The sequence below is a fragment of the Saccopteryx leptura genome, chromosome 10 (assembly GCF_036850995.1).
Source record: "Saccopteryx leptura isolate mSacLep1 chromosome 10, mSacLep1_pri_phased_curated, whole genome shotgun sequence".
NCBI classification, from domain to species: domain Eukaryota; kingdom Metazoa; phylum Chordata; class Mammalia; order Chiroptera; family Emballonuridae; genus Saccopteryx; species Saccopteryx leptura.
The window spans coordinates 31,283,214-31,302,574 of record NC_089512.1 but is presented as its reverse complement, the minus strand read 5'-3'; the positions used below and the strand labels follow the sequence as shown (position 1 = coordinate 31,302,574).

Here is a 19,361-nt window from a genome sequence, read left to right as displayed (position 1 = left end):
GGTTCTTCCACTGAGCTGTTTTTCCTTCAGTCTCTTCCCAAAGGAGAAAAAAATGTAGAGGCTCTGTTCAGAATGAATCAGGTGTATTTTTTTAAAGTCCACCTGTGCTCAAGCCACTTTGCATCTATGGCCAATTCTTGCTTCAGATTAACCAGTGGCTTTAGACTACGGAGGCCTATTACACCTCAAATCAGGGCTGCCCCGTGATGCTTTATTATTTATTACATGCTATGCTAAGTACCTGTGAAAGGGGGCACTCCTTGGCCAACGAACTCTGATTCATATCTTTCAGTAAGTCCTTCAGAGCATTCCTTACTGTGGTGTGCGACCATTGCTCGGGAGGCAAGTCTTCGAGTTTGGGGCAACTATTTGAGACACAGATTAGAAAGGGGGATTATTATAAGATTGCATCCCGCTGCAAAACATTCCTTTAAGACAGACAGATTTCATTTTGCGCATCAAACAGATGCATCTGGAGATTGCTCTCGGTCTCCTGATTGTTCCGATTAGTTAATTACTTTATACAACACATCTGCTGTATCGATGCATGAATTATACATCAGCTGCCTGTGGTGGCTATTTTTTCATGTTACTTCTACCTTCCTGCTCTGATGCGCTTGGGAAGACAATTTAAGGTGTGCTGCTTTCTCACGAGCCATCGGGAACAGCATTAACGTATTAACCATTTTTCCCTTCCTGACTCTGTTCATACGAAATTAAAATGGTAAAAAAAAAAAAAGTATATAAATAAATAAGATCGAGGCATTAGCGAATAAGGCATTCTTTCACAAAATGTACACAGATGGCACTGTTCATGATATGCAAAAATATTTTTCTCTTAAGTAAACTTTATGTAAAATGCCTTCTTGTAATGCATCATTTAATTGACTAAATATAAAAAGTCTTGTCTTTTGATAACCGGCAAAAACCTACACAAACCTACACATTTAGTTGGGGGTGGGGGGGGTGGGGGGGTTGATTTTAAATTTTACACTGAAGTCAGAAAAATAAACCAGAAGGGCTAAGGTAGCACAATCAGTTTCAATGAGCCCTTCTGGAACAGGAAGGGAATAAACAATTAAAGGTTGACCAGAGATGCTTGATTTCAGAAGATCAGGTAAACAGAACGTTTTGGCCTGGCATGCAGCCCTGACTCACCTGTGTAACTGAATTTTCAGCGTGACCACGTGATACACGTCTTGAAGCATATCTGCGACCGTGGCATCAGGGGCATCTGTCACGTAAGACAGCGGGACTGGATTCCACTTTCCCACCTGGATTAGCCCTATGCCAGATAAAGAGAATAAATCCCAAAGTATTTTAGCCGTCAGATAATATATCTAGGAGGGCGTTTTTGTTTTGTTTTGTTTTGTTTCTTTCATGGACCCCACCACAAACAATATTGTATATTTCTGTTTGAATGATTCCCTTCTCTCCAAAAAGCAGGTCAATGAAAATATTCACAGCTTAGCTTTCCAAATTGTGAAATTATGTTTAAATGACTGTAGGGTTGTTTATTATTTTGGAAATCAAACCCCATCAATAAAAACCTATGCACAGCCCATGTTTTCCTAACTTGCAGGAAGTTCTAATAAGACATAGCTGAACCAGTTCTCAATGGCTTTACGATTTAGATAAGATTCTCTATGGCAAAGGGAATCAGCATTGAAGAATACTTTACAGCCCATAAAACCATCAGAAACAGAATAAAAGAAACAGAACTAGATATTCAGTCATAAATGCAAATTGACTCTCAACAGTCCATCTGCTCAAATACGCTCCTCACTTCCTTGTGGGTCCTCAGTGGAGCAGATTATTAAGGTCAATAAGCATACTAATGATTCAGCTGAAGTAATTTAAAAAAAAAATCTACCTCGACATTCCACATGAGCAAAATGTGTGTTAACTAAACCAAACTGAATTAAGCCTATTTTTTAAAGTCACAGTCTTTAAGGAACCCATGCCCTATGCAGGCTATAGTTCTTTGAATAAAGATATTCGGTGCTTTCTCTGCAAGGTAAACAAAGGATGCCAAGCAATTTTTCCAGCCCCACTTACGCATTATTTACCTTTGGCCTGGGCAGCAGAGCTATGCGAATAACCCAGAGACAGCAATGCCATTTCTATCAGCTGGTTGAAAAGCATATCCTTTCTCACCAACACAAATTCCGCATGCTCCTCCTTGCAATCATATTCAATGGCGTTTTCATAATGTTCCACCACGCAAAAAACTGGTAGCATGGTTCCTATCAAAGTCAGAGAAAGAGAGAGAGAAAAAAAAGAGGTGCAAACCGACCATCTTTAGAGATATAGCCTGGGAAAGGAAAAATGAAGCCATGAAAATAAATCTTCAGAAGTGAGAGAAGGGGAGAGACGGTTTCCAAGGCAGGCAGAGCACAGACACACAGGCACGTGCACACAAATGTGGACAATCTCTCCCTTTTTAAAGTTGTAAGAGAAATAGTATTTAAGTTGAACGTGGACTTGGTCCTACAGTGACCTGGGCTCTGCTTGAGTTAAAATTAGTTAACGCAGAATTACCTTTCGGATCAAACAGGGATGCTGACGAGAGAGAGAGAGAGAGAGGGGGAGAGAGAGAGAGAGAGAGAGAGAGAGAGAGAGAAGTGTTTTGGCTGATGTGAATGGTGCACAGGGAGCAGACCTAATGCACCCCAGTTGTCTTCGGAAGAACCAACTTCATGCCTCCTACAGGCTTTTGTTAATATTCAACTTTTCCTGTTTGTGTCCAAACAGGTTATCTTTGACTATGAAATTATTAGCATTTCTCTTCCTTTTAAAGATTTCGCTTCAACACCCCCATAGAAGAAACACAACATGTAACCAAACTGATGCTCAAAATATATGATTTCAATCTGTGCATAAGGTAGATAAATAAGCATTTTCTGGCTACCTATCTAATCTACCTGACTAAAAACATACCACAGTAACCAGATGTCTTTAAAAGGAACAACCTTTGTTACAGTAAATGGGATAAAAATGAGATCAAGAAAAGAAAAAAAAAAAACTGGCCTCATCAGGACATATTAGGCTAAAAAACAAACAAACAAAAAAAAAATCTGTATAGGTTTGATGTTCTCCCATTATTTACTTTAATCCAATGTCATAACTTCCATAGCCAGATGATGAAGAGGCACAGGCCAGCCCGGTGTCAGAAGAGGCTTCCAGAACCTGAAATCACGGAACGGTGTGGTGCTCAAGGTATCTATCTATGCAGCACACCGTCAGACTTCCAGTGATAAACAAAAAAGGGTTAAAAGCAGATGCATCTGAACTGTACTGTGGCAAACTGCCAAGAGGGTCATCATCTTTAGCATAAATGATGACAAGGGTTACTTTAACGGGGCACCCAGGATCCTCAATTAGTCCTAGAACATTAATGCTTCTATAAGCTCTGCCCTCTGGACTCTCAGAATCCTACCAACTTCTGCAGATGTCCAATGCATGCCAACCAGATCTAAAAAAAAAAAAAAAATCAGGAATTTCTACTGACACCAGAGATGCCCTTTAAAAATGCTCTACTCTGTGAACAAAAGCTGGCAATAAAACAGCTACATTTTTCTACATGTGCATCTTCACCAGAGCTTTACTGAACTGTTCAAGAGATTCTAGCTCGGGGTGGGGGGTGGGGGGAGAGGAAAAGAAAAAAACAAAACAAATCCTTCAGGTTTCCTTAGAAAAGCTCACAAACTCATTTGGAGGTACCCAATAGGCTAGGCAAGAAAAACAAGCCCTAGAGCTTGCCAATATTCTTGTCATTCATTCAGCTGTTTTATACTAGAGAGAGAAGCCGTCAGGGATCAGAAGACGACTTGGAGAGACCACAGCAAAAATAGCAATATGCAGACTGGTGATTTCTTTCTTGGCTTGAAGGTACTTTGGCAAAATCTCCTAAACAAATACATACAAACATTCAACCCCCCCTTTTTTTTTAAGTAGTGCTTTCTCATCTTAGCCACAATTTTTATCTAGCACCTGTCAAACAGAACCCATGCACAAAAAAAATAAGATTAAATAAAAAAAGCACCACCACGAAAAAGCTTTAGTAATTTTGTTTGAAATAAGCAGAGGACCTTCTACAATTAAACTGTTTTGAAAATAAGTCACTATCAATGCAATGCTTTAAGAGAAAAAAAAATCATTTGAGCAGGAAGTGAAATGACTGTACTTTGGTTTCTCCTCCCCCTGCCCTGATGTCTTCAAAGAGTTAGGTTAGTACAACAAAAACATACGCATTGATTTTTCCTCTTATAGGATACAGACCTGTTCTCCTATGTGCTGTTACTCAGACCTAGGAAATAAGTTCAGGCTTCTCAAATTATTGGAGAAATACATTGGATACATTTTCAACTTTATTTTAGAGGTACCCTGTAGATAATTAAGGTGGCTATTGATAAAGTGACAATAGTATCATTTAATTACAAATCCAACTACTAAATCTTCCAGCCAACTGTCACGGTCACCCTCCTGATATTGGGAGTAATGCTGAACAGGAGGAGCCTTCCCTGAACTGTCTAATTATTTGTGCTAGTGTTTGGCGAGACTTCCAAGTGCAGCAACTTCATAACCTCCCTGCATTAAAAGGGGGGAGTGCACCGGTCACTGCTGAATGCTAAAAATACCACATGATTTAAACCTGGAGGCAGTCTTAGAAGCTTTTGCTGAAGGTTTTTATGAGCCTGTGTAAACAGCACGTCTGCCGTAAGGAGCAGTGAAGTCTGTAGAATCCTTGTCTAAAACTGTCCTGGCATTAAAGTTTGCTGTGCAAATATCACATAATACCAGAGACAGCTGAAATCTCCTATTTAGGAATTTATGGAACTTATATGTTTGCAGGCGTCAGAAAGCCTTTTTTATAGAGCCCTCGTGCTTCACAGTACAATATTAATGCACTCTGTTTGAAAAGCCGTAATAAATTATATTTTTAATGCTCTTACCCTGGCTTTCTTAAGATGCATACATTCTTGGCAAACAATCAATAAATAGGGTAATCATGAGTAGAGGCCAAAGAATTTGCTGAAGTGCTGTTTCTCCATTTTTAATAGATAAAGATCTAACAATACGGACTGCTGTGTCTGTTCATTTCAGGATCAATATATTCTTTGTTTTCGCCAAACCAAGGAAAAATAAATGATTGTATGATAAATGTTATGCATCAAACACAATGAAATTCCTCTGCCTTCTAACTTTATCTGCTTAATATTCTTGGTTGCTAAAAGATGGCATTTTTAGCTTTTGCTTAGCAAATGTAAGGAAAATCTGAATCCTATACACATTTATTCAGAGACAAAATAAAGACCGTTATGAGGCACACACATTATAACCAGCACAGGCGCTTCTTTACATAAACAACAGTGCTGAACACAGCCAGTTATTCAACTCCATCAATTTCCTATAAAATTGGTAGAAAGGAGTTACACTTACACGTCCTCCCCTTATAAACTCGCCTAAACCTGCCCTTCCTCTATCGAAAATATATATGGCCAATTATAGCAAAAATAAAAAACCAGAATCATCAGGTTTTCACTGCTAAATAATACATTTGCTCCTAAGAAACCAAACCACAAAAATGACATCACAAAACTTTTACATCATATCACAGAAGATTTCCATGACTTCTGAAAAAACTGCCTTTTACAACTAGTAATCTTATGAAAAAGCTAGGATGATACTCAAACCATTTAAGTCACTTACTCTTAACCCGGCTGAGTTTTAAGAAATAGCCACCTATATATCCTCTACTTACTACAATAGCAACTTATCAATGGAAGCCATGCGCAGCTAAAGACCATACACCGAATTCAATCCTCATCATCCTGAATGTCCAGTGACTCCAGTCTACAGTAGTTGAGTAAGATGCTCCACACCAATACAGAGCCTCCACTTTCAAAATGTGACTGACTTTGCAGACAGGAATGAACTACTGTCAGAGCAGAAAGAGAATGAAGGAAAAGATAAGACATGTTCTGCCTCTCCACCCCCACACAAAGTGGCCTTGGGAAAACGCAGGGCTCACAGTTTTCCAGGATTTGGCTCCAAAGTATTTACCTTTCCTAAGGTTGGTTTTCATCAGATGGCCCGAGTGTTTTAAAGGCACTCCCTGCATTTTTCCACCTGTACTCCCAAGCCTTCCTCTTCCTAGTGGGCTCCCGTTCTGCTCCAGGCGGGCAATCTTGGCTGGTGGACCCTTCGGATCGCTCACATTGTTAGACATTTCTGAATGTTCTTTCCCCTGAGTTGCCTCGTTCAAGTGATCCATACTCAGCTACCCTCTAAAGATCACCTGCCAGAATTTAAAAAGAAGATGATGTTAGAATTGGGTGGGTTGGGGTCTCTCTTTCTCTATTTATATACACACATCATGTAAATGTTTTACCCCTAGATATCTCTCTTCACAAATAAAAGATATTTGTAAGATTCCTCAGCTATTTAATATAATGCAGATGTTACTATATTTCTAGATAGCAGCATTACATGCCCAAGTTAACTGAATAATTTGTGAGGACTGTACCAACACATGTGAATAAAAAGTCATTTGTCACCTACCAACAGAACTAAGTGGAGGGAAATAGCCTTATTTTTAAAACAAGAATCATTGCCAAGTATAGCCAGAAAGAAAAATTATATTTATATAGTCCTATTTTTAAAAATCAGAAACTTATTACAGAACAAAAGAACAACACTTTAATCAAGGATTAAAAATTATCGCAGTCCAAAATATTTGTCAAATCTGTTGTATATATATTTTTGACATATATATATATCTTTATGAGGGGGAAAAATATATATATACACACATACCACCTCAAAAGAATGTAGCAAATATTTAATTTTTAAAATGCCCATTGGCTTTAAGTTAATTTATAGAAAAAGTTTTCTACTGTCACAGTTTCAAGAGTTATGTGACCTGTTAAAGATCTACTCTCCTTGGCTCAAACATGTGATTGGATCATTTCAGCCCTTAAGCAATGGATATTAGTGGAAGAGTTCTTCAAATACCCCAAGTACTGAAACATCACATCTCACGTTTTAGAATTAGTGTATAGGAGTACATTAGTAACAGAATGCTGTTAATTGAAATAGCAAAAATATTGAAAACATTTTGTGGTATAAGCATTAGATTCAGTGCCCAACTGGCTTTTAAAAAAAAATCTTGATGATTTTGATAAAACACAATCATCAGTTTTCAATAATAATCTCAGTATGCAATGAAGTCAATGTTTTGATTAACTTCAAAAAGTAGATATTTCCACTTATACAATGGACATCAATTTTCATTCGGTATGATAAAGCAATGAGTACAATAGGCAAGTCCCTTCTAAAAAAAAACAGTTTTACCTAGAATTGATAAGAGCAGGTGAGTGGAATTATTTTATGAACTTTCATAGTACTTGATGTATTATTGGGCTTTCCAGTACTAAAGCAGAGGGCATCATATTTAGAAAAATCAGATAGAATATGATAATTACTACTTTCTCCCAGCTGTCTACTAATTTGACATCTCTTCTACTTAAAAAAAAAAAAAAATTATTATACTGGAGAAGCTATTCAGATCCGGTTCCAGCTTATGTTAGTATGGCTTTTCTATAAGCATGTTCTTCTTGTTTAACCATAGATTACTCTGTCCATTATAATCAAGAAAAGAAGTGAATGGAAAGGAGGGAGCAATGGTAATTTGTAAGCTTAAAAACAACCTTATGAATGCCAATTGAAGAACTCTAAAGTTTGAGAAATAATGGCTATTTATCCTTGTACTCCAGGGTGGCACGCAGAGAACTAAAGGTTTACCGTTGATCGAGGTCCCATCTGTTTTTGGTTATGAGGTTCATTAACAATAAATGTGCCTCTTTTAACCACTTTTTATCAAGATTACTCTTCTCCATTACATTAAACTAATGCCAAAATTAGACAGCAATGATTATTAACTTATTCAAAACACTCTTTATAATGTTGCATGTGGATTAAAATACAGGGCTGCTTTTTCTAAAATTGGTTGCCTTACCCTAGAGCAGAAAATGAATTTTAAAACCTGATTTGAAAAGAATATAACCCATGGGGCAATTTAAGAAAGAAGAAAAAAAAAAGTAGACAACAGCATCAAAGTTAATGCTACAAAACATATTAAGTAGTTATGAGGCTTAGCAGCATTATAAACTATACAGCTAGTGAAACTGATAGATGATAATTTAGTTAATGTATCGACAATCAAAACATCATACAGGTCATGCAAAATTGTCCTTCCAATACCCACCTATAAGCATCTATTAAACACTCAGTCATCTTGTAAAAAGCTTTACATTACAAAGCAAAATTACATGCACATAAAACACCCAATTTACTCATTTAAACTCTATGCCCAAGGCTAAAGTTCATCAAACCTCAGTTTGGAATTGCAAAGAGCAGTCTCTACTGGGCCTGCTGGGCTAACAGCACAGGAACCAACTATGGTCGCTACAGATGCCCGACTGAAGAGTTTCTTTTGAGTTACACATTTTAAAATCCATTTTCTTATAACGTCTGGTTGGCACACAGAAAGCAGACTACTTCCTCAAAATCCCATTTCCCTGTCCATAAACTAAGTCCATATGTGATAATAACAGAATAAAGCAGTGAACTCAGACAGAGTAATTATTTCCCCTTAAAAAGAAAAAGAAAAGCACGAAATTCCGGTTCCAAGAACCTATTTTTTTGCAATGTGGGGTCCTTTTCAACGAGTTCCTTGCTAAATGGCCTCTCTCACCCCACAGAACCCCATAATCACATTTTAAAAGACTGTGCCCTTATCCATTCCATATGGCCGGCACGATCCAGGCCAAGCTTTCACTGTGACCTTTTAAAGAGACAAAGAAGCAAAGTACTATCTAGAAACAGAAACACTGCAGTTTTACTGAGTGAAATTAGCAAAACAGACCTGAAACTCACCACTTCAAAACTTGACAGCATATAAATAACAAAAACAAAGGAGATTTCCTTTGCAGCCCGGGTTCTTGAAGAGAAGTTCAAGACTGATGTTTTCTGTCCTTTTTTAAAATTTTATATATATATCTATATATCTGTATAAAGCAGCAGACCTGAAGGCGACTTCCCCTGAAATTGTATTATTTTCTCTTCCCCTACCCCCGCCCCTCGAAGCAGGGGAAGGGCAGAACTAAACGTTTAGAAGAGAAGCCATGGGGGTTGGGGGGAGTGTTAAAAAAAATTACAATTCGAAAAACAACATATATGGTTTGTAAAACGTCTAACCTCAGAGAACAGGGTTTTCGATGGGGGAGGAGGGGAGAGTGGGGAGTAGGGAGGAGGGCGAAGATAAAATTGATCTGACAAGTGATTCGTTGGGGGAAGAATCGTAAAAACAAAGCAAAACCCGTTATGAGCTCTACACTGTGGTGAAGATGGGGAGGCGAGGTGATGACTGAGGATTCTCTTAAAAAGAAAAAAAAAAATCACTGCGGGCAAGGTCTCCAGGAAGGAAAAAAAAGGTCCCCTCGCTTTCCTCCCTTCCTCAGCTCGCTCGGGCTATTCGGTTTAAGGACAGAAAGTCTAGTTCTGGCTGTCACTTGCAATATTATTCTCCAGTGACCCCGGAGAACGCAGCGAGGGGAAGGCCACCTCGCTCCCCTTCCAGTCGCCCCCACCGCCCTCCCCAACAATTGCGACTAATATTAACAAACCTTAAACTTTCTTCCCACAGACTCGCATCCTCAACGAGGGCATCTACCGGGGGACAGCGAGGGAGGGGGGCAAAGGGTCGCGAAAAAAGCCCCGAAAAGGCACTAAAATGCCACTTTTGATTCGGCCCTCTCTGACAACAGCCCCGAGGACCCCCTCCCTGCCCATTGACGCGGGGCTGCGAGCGTCTGGGGAACCGAGTGACTGAAGGAGAGAGAGAGGGTCGGGGGGGGGGGAGAGAATCAGAAGGCACCCCCAGCCACCTCCACCGCCTCAGCAGCGACAAACTCCCCGCCCCCTCCCCCCCAAAAAAGTCGCTAGGCTCTCACTCAGCCAGAGTCCGAGGTAAACAACGAGCACCACAATGGCACTAGGACTTGGGGGGGGGGGGAAGAAACCTAGAAACCCCAACAAAACTGATGAGGAGTTTCCCAAAATGAGAGAGAGGGGTGGGAAGCGTCCTCTGGAGTCGCCCTGGCTTTCTGCTCGGTCCCCGGGCAAGCTAGAGGGCGGCTGTTGCTGTTGTTGTTGTGACGAGGCCGGTTGTTGCTGGGTGGCACAGGGAGAGGTGTGTGTGTGCGCGTCTCTGTGTGTGTGTGCGTGTGAGCGCGAGTCCCCGGACGGGGCTGTTCCTCTCTCTCTCCCCCTCGCTCGCTCGCTCTCGCTCTCCCCCTCACAGCCGTCTCTGCCCCCATTAAATTATTAGTTGACTCATCCCGGCCGCTGCCGCTGTCGCCGCCGCCGTGCCCAGCTCGGCTCCGCGCGTCCGCCCGGGCTGCAGCCCTCTACGCCGCTGCTCCTGCTGCCGCTGCTGCTGCCGCCGCCGCCGCCGCCGCTGTGGCTGCCTCTTCTTCCTCCTCCTCATTTTAATACAAAATCACCCCGCTCGCAGCCCCAGCCCCAAGCACGCAGCCTCCTCCCGGCCGCCCGCCGCCGCCCCGAGCCCTTCCCCAGCGGGGCCGGCTCATCCGCCGCGTCCGGGGAGAGGGAGCGAGCGAGAAAGTGGCGGTGGCGGCGGCGGCGGCGGCGGAGGCGGAGGAGGAGGGGGGGGGAGGAGGAGGAAGGGGTGCCGAGTGGAGGAGGAAGGCGGCGGGGGGGGGGGCGGGGGGGCAGAGTGCAAGGAGAAGGCGGAAAAGGGATGGGGATTAAAACCCGGGCTGGAGGGCCGGGATCGGGGGAGGGGGCGGGGGCGGCGAGTTAAAAAGCAGAAAGACAAGTAACTAGTGAATGAGTGAGGGAAGGGGAGGGGGGGGGAGCGCACGATTTCCGGCCCCGGGCGCGCAAGAATTTGTAATGAGCTTGATTAGAGTGAGGCGGCCCGACATTTATTACACACAATACCCAGAATAACAGGGCGCTGCGCGAGGGCTAGCGCCGGCCGCCGCCAGGCGCGCCAGGGAGGGCGCAGGGGGAGGAGGAGAGGGGGCTTCCCTGGCAGCGGCCGCCGCGGCGGGGAGGGAGCGCGCGCCGCGCGGGCGGCAGGGGCAGGTGTGCGAGAGTGAGCGGGGAGGGAGGAGGGGCAGGGCTGGCGCAGGAAAAGGGGGGGCGGGAATGAAAGTGATGGGGTGGGGGTGGAGGAGGCGAGGGCCAGGGGGAAAGCTAATCAACCACCCACATGCCACAAAAGCCACAAAAAGAAATACGTCGGGAGCGTCGCAGGCGGGCACCCAAGGCACAGGCGAGGCGGGGAGGGTGCACGGATCCCGCGGGAGAAGGACCCGGACACATAGGTGACAGTTGTAGAGTACTGAGGTAGGGGGACTTCAGGAGGTGGCTGAAAGGACAGTCGGGCGGGACAGCTCTCCCGAGAAGCGCGAAGGGTGCAGAAGAAACGTTTGCTGAGGAAGGAAGGCAAGGATATTAAACCCTCTCGCGAATATTTATCCTCAAAGGGGATGAATCCAATAGTTTATTTCTAGAGCCAACGTTAAAACAACGTAAGAGCTTCCTATACAAGTCAGAGGTAGGTTCAAAACACCCTCGCTTCTGAGCTATAGAACACGTTGGAGGAAGAAATACATGGCCCATAGTGACCGAGTTAAAAAATTGGGTCACTGAATACAGACCTGACTTTTTATTAAAAAGGTAAAGATGCCACAATTCTTACACTAATTTCACACCGGGCGAACGACAAAGTTTGGGTGGGTAAATACATCTGTTGTTGCAATAAATACTCTGCCGTCTAGGGTAAGTCACCCAGTTGGGTAAATGGTTATTAGCACAAAAGTATGATCCTCTTATTTAGATAATCTATCACATGTAATTCCTATGAACATTACTATCTCACCCAAAATAGAGATGCAGTGTTGATCATTGATCGTGTAATTTTGAGTACTAACATCTCAGTTCCTGAAGGAAATAAATCATTAAGCAAAAACACAAATGTTGTAAGAATTATTTTTCAGAGTACACTAGTAGGGAAGAGAGAAAATTCAGTCAGATAACCATTTTGTTACACACACACAAAGCAACAAGTTAGCACAAGTACAGAGATAAGAGGAAAAGATGCAAATTAAGCTCTTTAAAGCTACCAATACACACTCAGAGACACTGTTTACATTAGAAATCTAAGAAAAGCAGAAGGTAAAGCAGAAGATAAAGCATAGGAAATAATGGCCTCCTGGGGAGGACGAGTTTAGAAAAGACACTATGAAAATAGATCACTCTAATGGCACCCAAGTTTCACCCACAAACCGGAAAGGTTAGTCAAAATCGAGGAAGGCAACCATGAATCTTGGCACATACAAAGCCAAGCCTTGAGCAAAAGAAAGAACATGTGATAATAGAACACAGCATCATAAACAAGACAAAACCCACATGAGATCACAATTTTAAAAGTTGAAATATGGGGAAATATGGAGCAGCCTATTTTAATTAAAGTATAAGAAATATAATAAGGAAATATTTCAAATAAAAACATAGCAACCAATGATAAGGACAATGATCTTTGCAATATAAGAGGTTAAGTCAGGGATTTCCAAGATGTGTATTTTAACAGTTGCTTCAAACTGGCAATGCCTGACATGTTTTTCTGAAACCTGCCTTTTTTTCATTTTTTAAGTTGAGACAGAGCATTCTAGTGTCAATCTGCAGACATTTACAAAAATAGTAACATAAAAATGTATGGAAAATTATAGGCTTGGAAAAAAAATTATCCATGTAATCTCTCCTGAAGTTGAATGTTTTTAAAAGAGGAAAGAAAGTTGTTAAGCAAAAACAAAATTTGGGTAAAGACTTAAAAAAGGTTATGGGAAATATCAATATTAAGACACATTAGAATAAAATACAGTAAATATGTTTATCCCATCATTTACACAATAAATAAGACAAAAAGCTTCTGATTGCCTTAGGCTATTTATGATCTAGCCAATACTAATGTAATATGGGAATTAAAATATTAATTTTTAAATTTGAATAGCATCTTTTACCCAGGAATTACAAACTAATTCTCAAACACCAAACATAAAAGTGTGTAATAAGGATGGACATGGTCTTTGAAAAATGATAAACAGAATAAATGAGGATAAAGACATCTAATAATGACTTTATTATAAAGAATGATGATACAGTACAATTATGAATCTATTAATCACATATACATAATTTCTGCTCAAGCCCATCCTTTATTGCAGAACTATATATGATTATAAGAAATTACATAAGTGATACACAGAGATTTATGCCCTTCAAGACATATAGTATAATGCTAAACTTCATTATTATAAATTATCTACCCCTTAGAATACTCATTATAGCCACTGGGCATGGGTCAGTGTAAACCCAGGTTAAAAGAAAAAAAGAAAGGTAATTAGAAAAATGCCACCTTCCTGAGTATGTGTAAGGATAAACTGTCAAGGAGGAAAAGCATTATTCAATTAAGATACAAGCAAATATTGGGGAAAAGTTAGAACAGAATAAACTATATAAACCTAAATATCAAAATAGTAAAACTCAGGAACATGAAATACTGCAAGTCAAATACATGAACTATTTAACATGTGGATGTACAGTTAAAACAGAGTGCATCAATTTTTTATCACATGAGATGGCATTCAGAAAGGCTACAAAGAGGGGAACAAAGATAAAATATTGTAACAGATATACGATTTTCTTTAAAACTTGATAATGAAAGGACTGCTGCATGTTTCAGATGGCACCATATTAAGATAAATATGCAGGCAGATATCTGAAAGCATTAAAACACATTCAGAGTTCTGAATAGCACATACATTTGTAATAAACAGAGAAAGCATTTTGAATTTGAACGCTTTTAAGATATGGCAACTCCGCCAGTGACTGTGTTAGCAAAGCGATGCTTACCACCATAGCACTTTCTAAGGACATTTTTTTTCCATCTTTTTAAATTCAAATACAGTTGGCTATCGCTCTACACTTTTAAAGCAGCACAATTTACGTAGCATATTGCTCTTTTTGTCGTGTCAACTCTTTGTTTTTTTGGCTTGAGCTGCAGGTGGTGTTTTTCCATATATGAATTTCTGGGAATATGGTCTGTGTTGGCCATATAAGGATGTCTATCTGAGCCATATGGTTTGCTGTCATGTGCCTCATTTTGTCTGTCTGGGATGTCAGGACTGATTTCCACATCATTTCTCGAACAGACCAAATACAAATTTTTAAGAGCAGAAAGGAAAAAGCTGAGGCTGGAGCCCAAACAACTCTGTCAAAACATACACTAGAGAGGAAATGCAATATCCTGTAAACATTTGCACCTTTCTTCTCACATCTTATCTGTGGCTGACATCATCACAACTGCACAGTTTAGGACAGAATCTATTTGCTCAAGTTCAGAAGTCTGCAGTCTGTTTATGCATGCAGCTTAATCAGACAGACCCAGTACCTTCGGAGGTCACAGCAAGGCACACTTAGCTTCCCCACTCTGAGAGTCATAGGTCCTGCAGCCAGCTTGACCCAGCCTTGAACTTGGGGAAGGGAAGCTGTCTCATGCTTTTCTTGTTTTAGTGAAAAAATGAAACTCTGATTATACTTTATGACTGACTAATCTTACAAAAAAGCATAGCCCCCATTCTATACTCTCATAGCCTCTTGCATTTCTCTTTTTTCAGTCGTCACAGTCAAAATGAACACACTGGACAATTATTGGCTTAATAAACATCTTCCATACTAGACTGTAAGCCCTCTGAGAGCAGACCCATGTAACCGGGAATCCATAGGCTGTCCTTGCAGTATTTATGTTATGAATAAATAAATGAGAGCAGAAAGCTCAGTGTCACTTGCAACCAATTCCCACTGCTAACTACAATGACAATTCCTATTAGAGAATTGCAGAAGTGAGGAGGAGGTAACGGGGGAAAGTGGCTATATCGTTTGAATTAATTGAAATTAAATATAATTTACAATTGAGTTCCTCAGTCACATCTTAAGTGTTTAATAACCTCATGTGGTTGGGCAGTGTCGGTTATATACTTCCACCATTGCAGAATGTTCTACTGGACAGCACTTATCTAGTGAACGTCTCTAAAAGATTACTAAGTAAGTCCAGGATCTGCCCAGGAGTCTTAGAGGTGCTGAAGGGCTTTTAGACATTCTAATAATGTACAAACTGCAATCCTTTTCCATCTTAGAATAGCCCATAGCTCTGTAAAGTGGCATACAAGGAGGCTTGTGCACCACTGCACACAATTTAAGACGACTTCCTAGACATGTCTGTATTTGAAAGGGTCCTGCAATATGACTAGAATACACATTGACCCCAAATGCTGCTTTCCGTAAGTATTGAAATAGCTCATAGGTGAGATTAAAAAAACCATTGAGCCATTCCCCATCCTCACTCCCACACCGCCCCCCCCCCCCGAAATAAACATAGTTGCTATTAAAAATAGCTCTTTGGAAAGCTTTAATGTAGGTACCTCCTCAAACCGGGAGGGCATCCATATACCAAATTACAGCATACTGAAAAAAATAATAGCAAAAAGCATGAATATGTTTCAGGGGAGATAGAGGAGCAATGATAATCAACTCCAAATATGGGGCTTTGAGGTTTTTCCCCCTAATAAGTAGGGTTTCCATTATAGCCAGACTAATAGTGATCAAAGTTGTTATCTAATTACATTGGGGTGGATGTAAATACCCACTGGTAATTTGTGACATGGTCTTAATAGACAGAGGTCATTATGAAATCTGAACAAAGAGAGGCCAACATTGATGCTAGTTTGGGGAGAGCTAGACAAGGGAAAGGAACAGCCGTTGTAGTTGGCTTCTAGAAGGTGACAGAACATCTGGGCCTTTTACCCAGAAACAGTACCTTTTTCTCTTAAAGCAAGAATTTACTAGGTAAAAAATTTTGAGAGCTACCTTTTTCCTTTCTGGATGTAAATATGGATCATAAGCTTAAGACACAATAACTGGTATCTCTAGCTAGGCTTAGATACAAAAAATGTATAGAGAAGGGAAAAGATTTCTGTGATGGCTGTTGAGTCCTTTAGTGTAGATATCACCACCAGGCTGCCTCATTTTCCCCTGACCTGCTCCTGGAGTGCCCTTCTCTTCTGCCTCCTTCTCATCTGGGACTGCTCGTCTGTCACAGCCTCAGTATGCAGCTTGCCTGCGCCTCTTCTGTCCAAAGCCTTCTCAAGCGGTTTGTTACATCCTTCTTGGTGCTCCATCATACTCCCTGTCATTCCGTGTGACATTCTATATTTACATGTCTGCCCCTCCAAAGTGCAAGTGTGTAAGCACCTTGAATGTGCTTTTATGTCTATATCTCTCTGTGCCTTCCGTCACGGGGAATATTTTTATTATTTTTATAACCCACGATATATATTATTGCTTGAGTGAGCTTTTTTGAGAAGTCTTAGGAAGATTCTTGCCATCTTAGAAAGTAAAGCCAGGGGCTGAGACCAGAAGTTAGCTCAGTGGCTCCTAACCATCACCTGAGCAGCTCCTTCACTAATCCTTGTGCCCACACCGCACCCCATTGCAATGGCCAAGCATGTGGTTGCTTAGAGCTCCCAGGTGATTCTAATGTACAGCTCAGTTTGGCATCCACTGGATTAGGTAATATTTTCAAGACAGAAAATCAAATACACCCGCTAGATCATCCTCAAGTGAAATTTTTAACCCAATCCTGAGGTCACTTGAAAAAGTTAAGACTGTGCTAGGAACCAGGATTCACCCACAATTTAAGGAATATATGTGCAGACAAGCCACTAAGTTCAAACAGAAACAAAAACAAACAAACAAACAAAAAAGTTGAAGGGAACAAGTTATTAGATCACTGATTTGTCAATTAAAGGTATGGTGTTTGAGGAACCATGATAAATTAGCATTTTGTCACTTACTTGAGATTTACTGGGGTGCCAGAAATCCTGTTCAGGTCTATGATTTATCATCACAGACATAAGCAACTAACCACAAAATTACACATGGAAGTAAAGTTCTAAAACCAGTCTATTATTTACTGGAGCCAAGACCATTCCAGTTTCCTCTGTCTTTTGTCAACATTGTTAAGCATGATTTTTCTCCTAGAACACTTCAACCTTGAGCGAGATTCTCCATGAACAGTTGAAAACTGTTCAACTTATTTCCAGGCTAAGTCACTGCCCTTAAGCAGAACTAAAAGTATTCACACTCTCCAAGCTAAAGAGCCAATGACAGGTCATCACAGCCCTAGCTGTCGTGCAGTACTCTCGGGAAGCTCAGGGGATTTTAATTGCAACAAAGTCAAAGAGCAACCATTCCGAATCAAACTTTTTAGCCAAGACATAATTGAATCTTCTTAGTGATATGAATGTTATCGCTAACCTTTCCTGGCGTAATTGGAGGCAGAGAGAGTTTGAGGTTCCAATGGGCCTGAGTCCTAGTCCAGATCTTTGGGGAGAGTATCAGCCAAAGGAAATTGCTGATCTTGTACTGCCATACCCCTCACCACAAGGCTCTGGACAGGAACTGTCCATTAAGGAAAAAAAGCTACCACCAGAAACAACTGTATCATGCCTGGACAGTGATGAAATTCCACTCTAATGCTTGCAATTTGTTGAAGTAAGGAAAAAGTTGATTCAGAAGTAAAGCACATTCTATTTGGGATGGTGGGAAAGATCTGGAAATAGATTGTGTTGATGGTTGCACAACAGTGTGAATATACTTAGTGCCGATGAACTCTGCACTTAAAAGTTTTGAAAATGGCATACTTTTTGTTATGTATCTTTTACCCCAATTTAAAAAAATTTAAATGAAAATACTAAAGCAAACCAATCTTTCGCCTATTCCTAAGTTTGGCAGATATATATTATCATGAAAGTATCATGCCAAGTAGAAAAACTAGGAGCTACAACATACTGAAAAGACCCACCCCCACTCACAAACTTCCACTGCTTTGTCCTCACTCGCCAACAGCCACAGTCCAGTCTGGGCTAGATAATTAATTCATACGATGAATACCTGACCCAAGGATAATTAACATGGATTGGTAATTAGAGACCAAGATCCCACCCAAAGTAGGTAATTTGATGGACTTATGATGCCACAAAATGGTTCTCCTTTCGGATTTTATTCTCTACTGTTGTATTTTTGCGAAAGAAGAAAGAAGGGAGCCTAAAGAAAGACAAATAAGAGTATGTAAACCCAAAAATTCTTTTTGGATGGTTTCCAAATGAGTAAAAATTAACTATACTCATGAAATAGTAGACCCTTCCAATTAAACAGTACTAAACAGTGTTGAACACTGACATGCAGCCCAGCCATAGATGTGTGACAATCATATAAATGTGTCAATATAACTTATAAAATGTATCTGTATAAAGACTTTAGATTCTATTTTTAAATAAAACTATAATTTTGGTATAAAAAGCCCAAAAGTCTTCAAATGTAATTTTCAGTCACTTTTTAAGAATAAAGTATTTACATCTGCACGCAATGATTTATAATAGCATCTTTTTCTATAACATATTGTCCTATATTCTGTTTCCTATCATCTAGTCTTACTGAGTTCATATTTATTATTTATTAGGGACATTTTTATTAATGCTAATGTTTTAATGTATTGAAAATTCATATATAAATTATATCTTATTGAAAGCTAATACTTACATATATATTTTTTGATGCATGATTAAAATATATTAATATAGTGAAGCCAAATGAAAATTACATATTTATGACATATGAAAACAAAAGTAAAATACTAAAAAATAGTTTCACAGTATAGCCGTAGCTAAACATAACCAGTTGCCTCTTTATTAGTGTGTTTACTGTGGAATTTAATTCATTAAATAACTAACATGAACTATATATATATATGCAAATTTGCAGCTGATATGAGCAAAAAGTTGATAAATACTGCTACTGTATATAGCTTTAAAAACAGAACAAGTGAGCCTTGAGGCTATTTTTTAATCATTTATTTTTACTATGTAAAGACTATTTTCATTTGTATTTTAAATACATATATTTAAATACAGTTGGAGAGAAATAAACAGTATATTTATGAAAAATTTTGATGGGGGCCAGCTTGTACATGTTTTGAGACTATATTGCTTTAAAGATGGACAATAGCCATTATTGTATTGTTTCTACAGCTGAAAAAACACTACATATTCACACTAGATTCAATTAAAATTAAGCTTATATCTCCATGAAGATACAAGGCTCTCAAAAATAACTCTTTAGTGTACTTTGCACAAGGGATTTTGTCACTA

At 40.0% G+C, this 19,361-nt stretch overlaps 1 protein-coding gene across 5 annotated transcripts in view; it reads right to left on the bottom strand.

Annotated features, from left to right (window-relative positions):
- Window positions 1-19,361, bottom strand: part of SATB1 (SATB homeobox 1) — a 105,179-nt gene that overhangs the window by 75,148 nt on the left and 10,670 nt on the right. For 2 of the 5 annotated variants that reach the window (XM_066352087.1, XM_066352091.1), the window contains exons 1-5: window positions 8,941-10,706; window positions 6,067-6,301; window positions 2,070-2,246; window positions 1,159-1,285; window positions 242-365 (exon numbers count right to left, since the gene is read on the bottom strand). In XM_066352087.1, the coding sequence (XP_066208184.1) occupies window positions 242-365; window positions 1,159-1,285; window positions 2,070-2,246; window positions 6,067-6,277 (639 nt within the window). In that variant the 5' untranslated portion in view covers window positions 6,278-6,301; window positions 8,941-10,706. Of the gene's footprint in view, window positions 1-241; window positions 366-1,158; window positions 1,286-2,069; window positions 2,247-6,066; window positions 6,302-8,929; window positions 10,707-19,361 lie in introns of those variants that run through there. The other 3 variants (XM_066352088.1, XM_066352089.1, XM_066352090.1) reach the window with 2 other exon arrangements.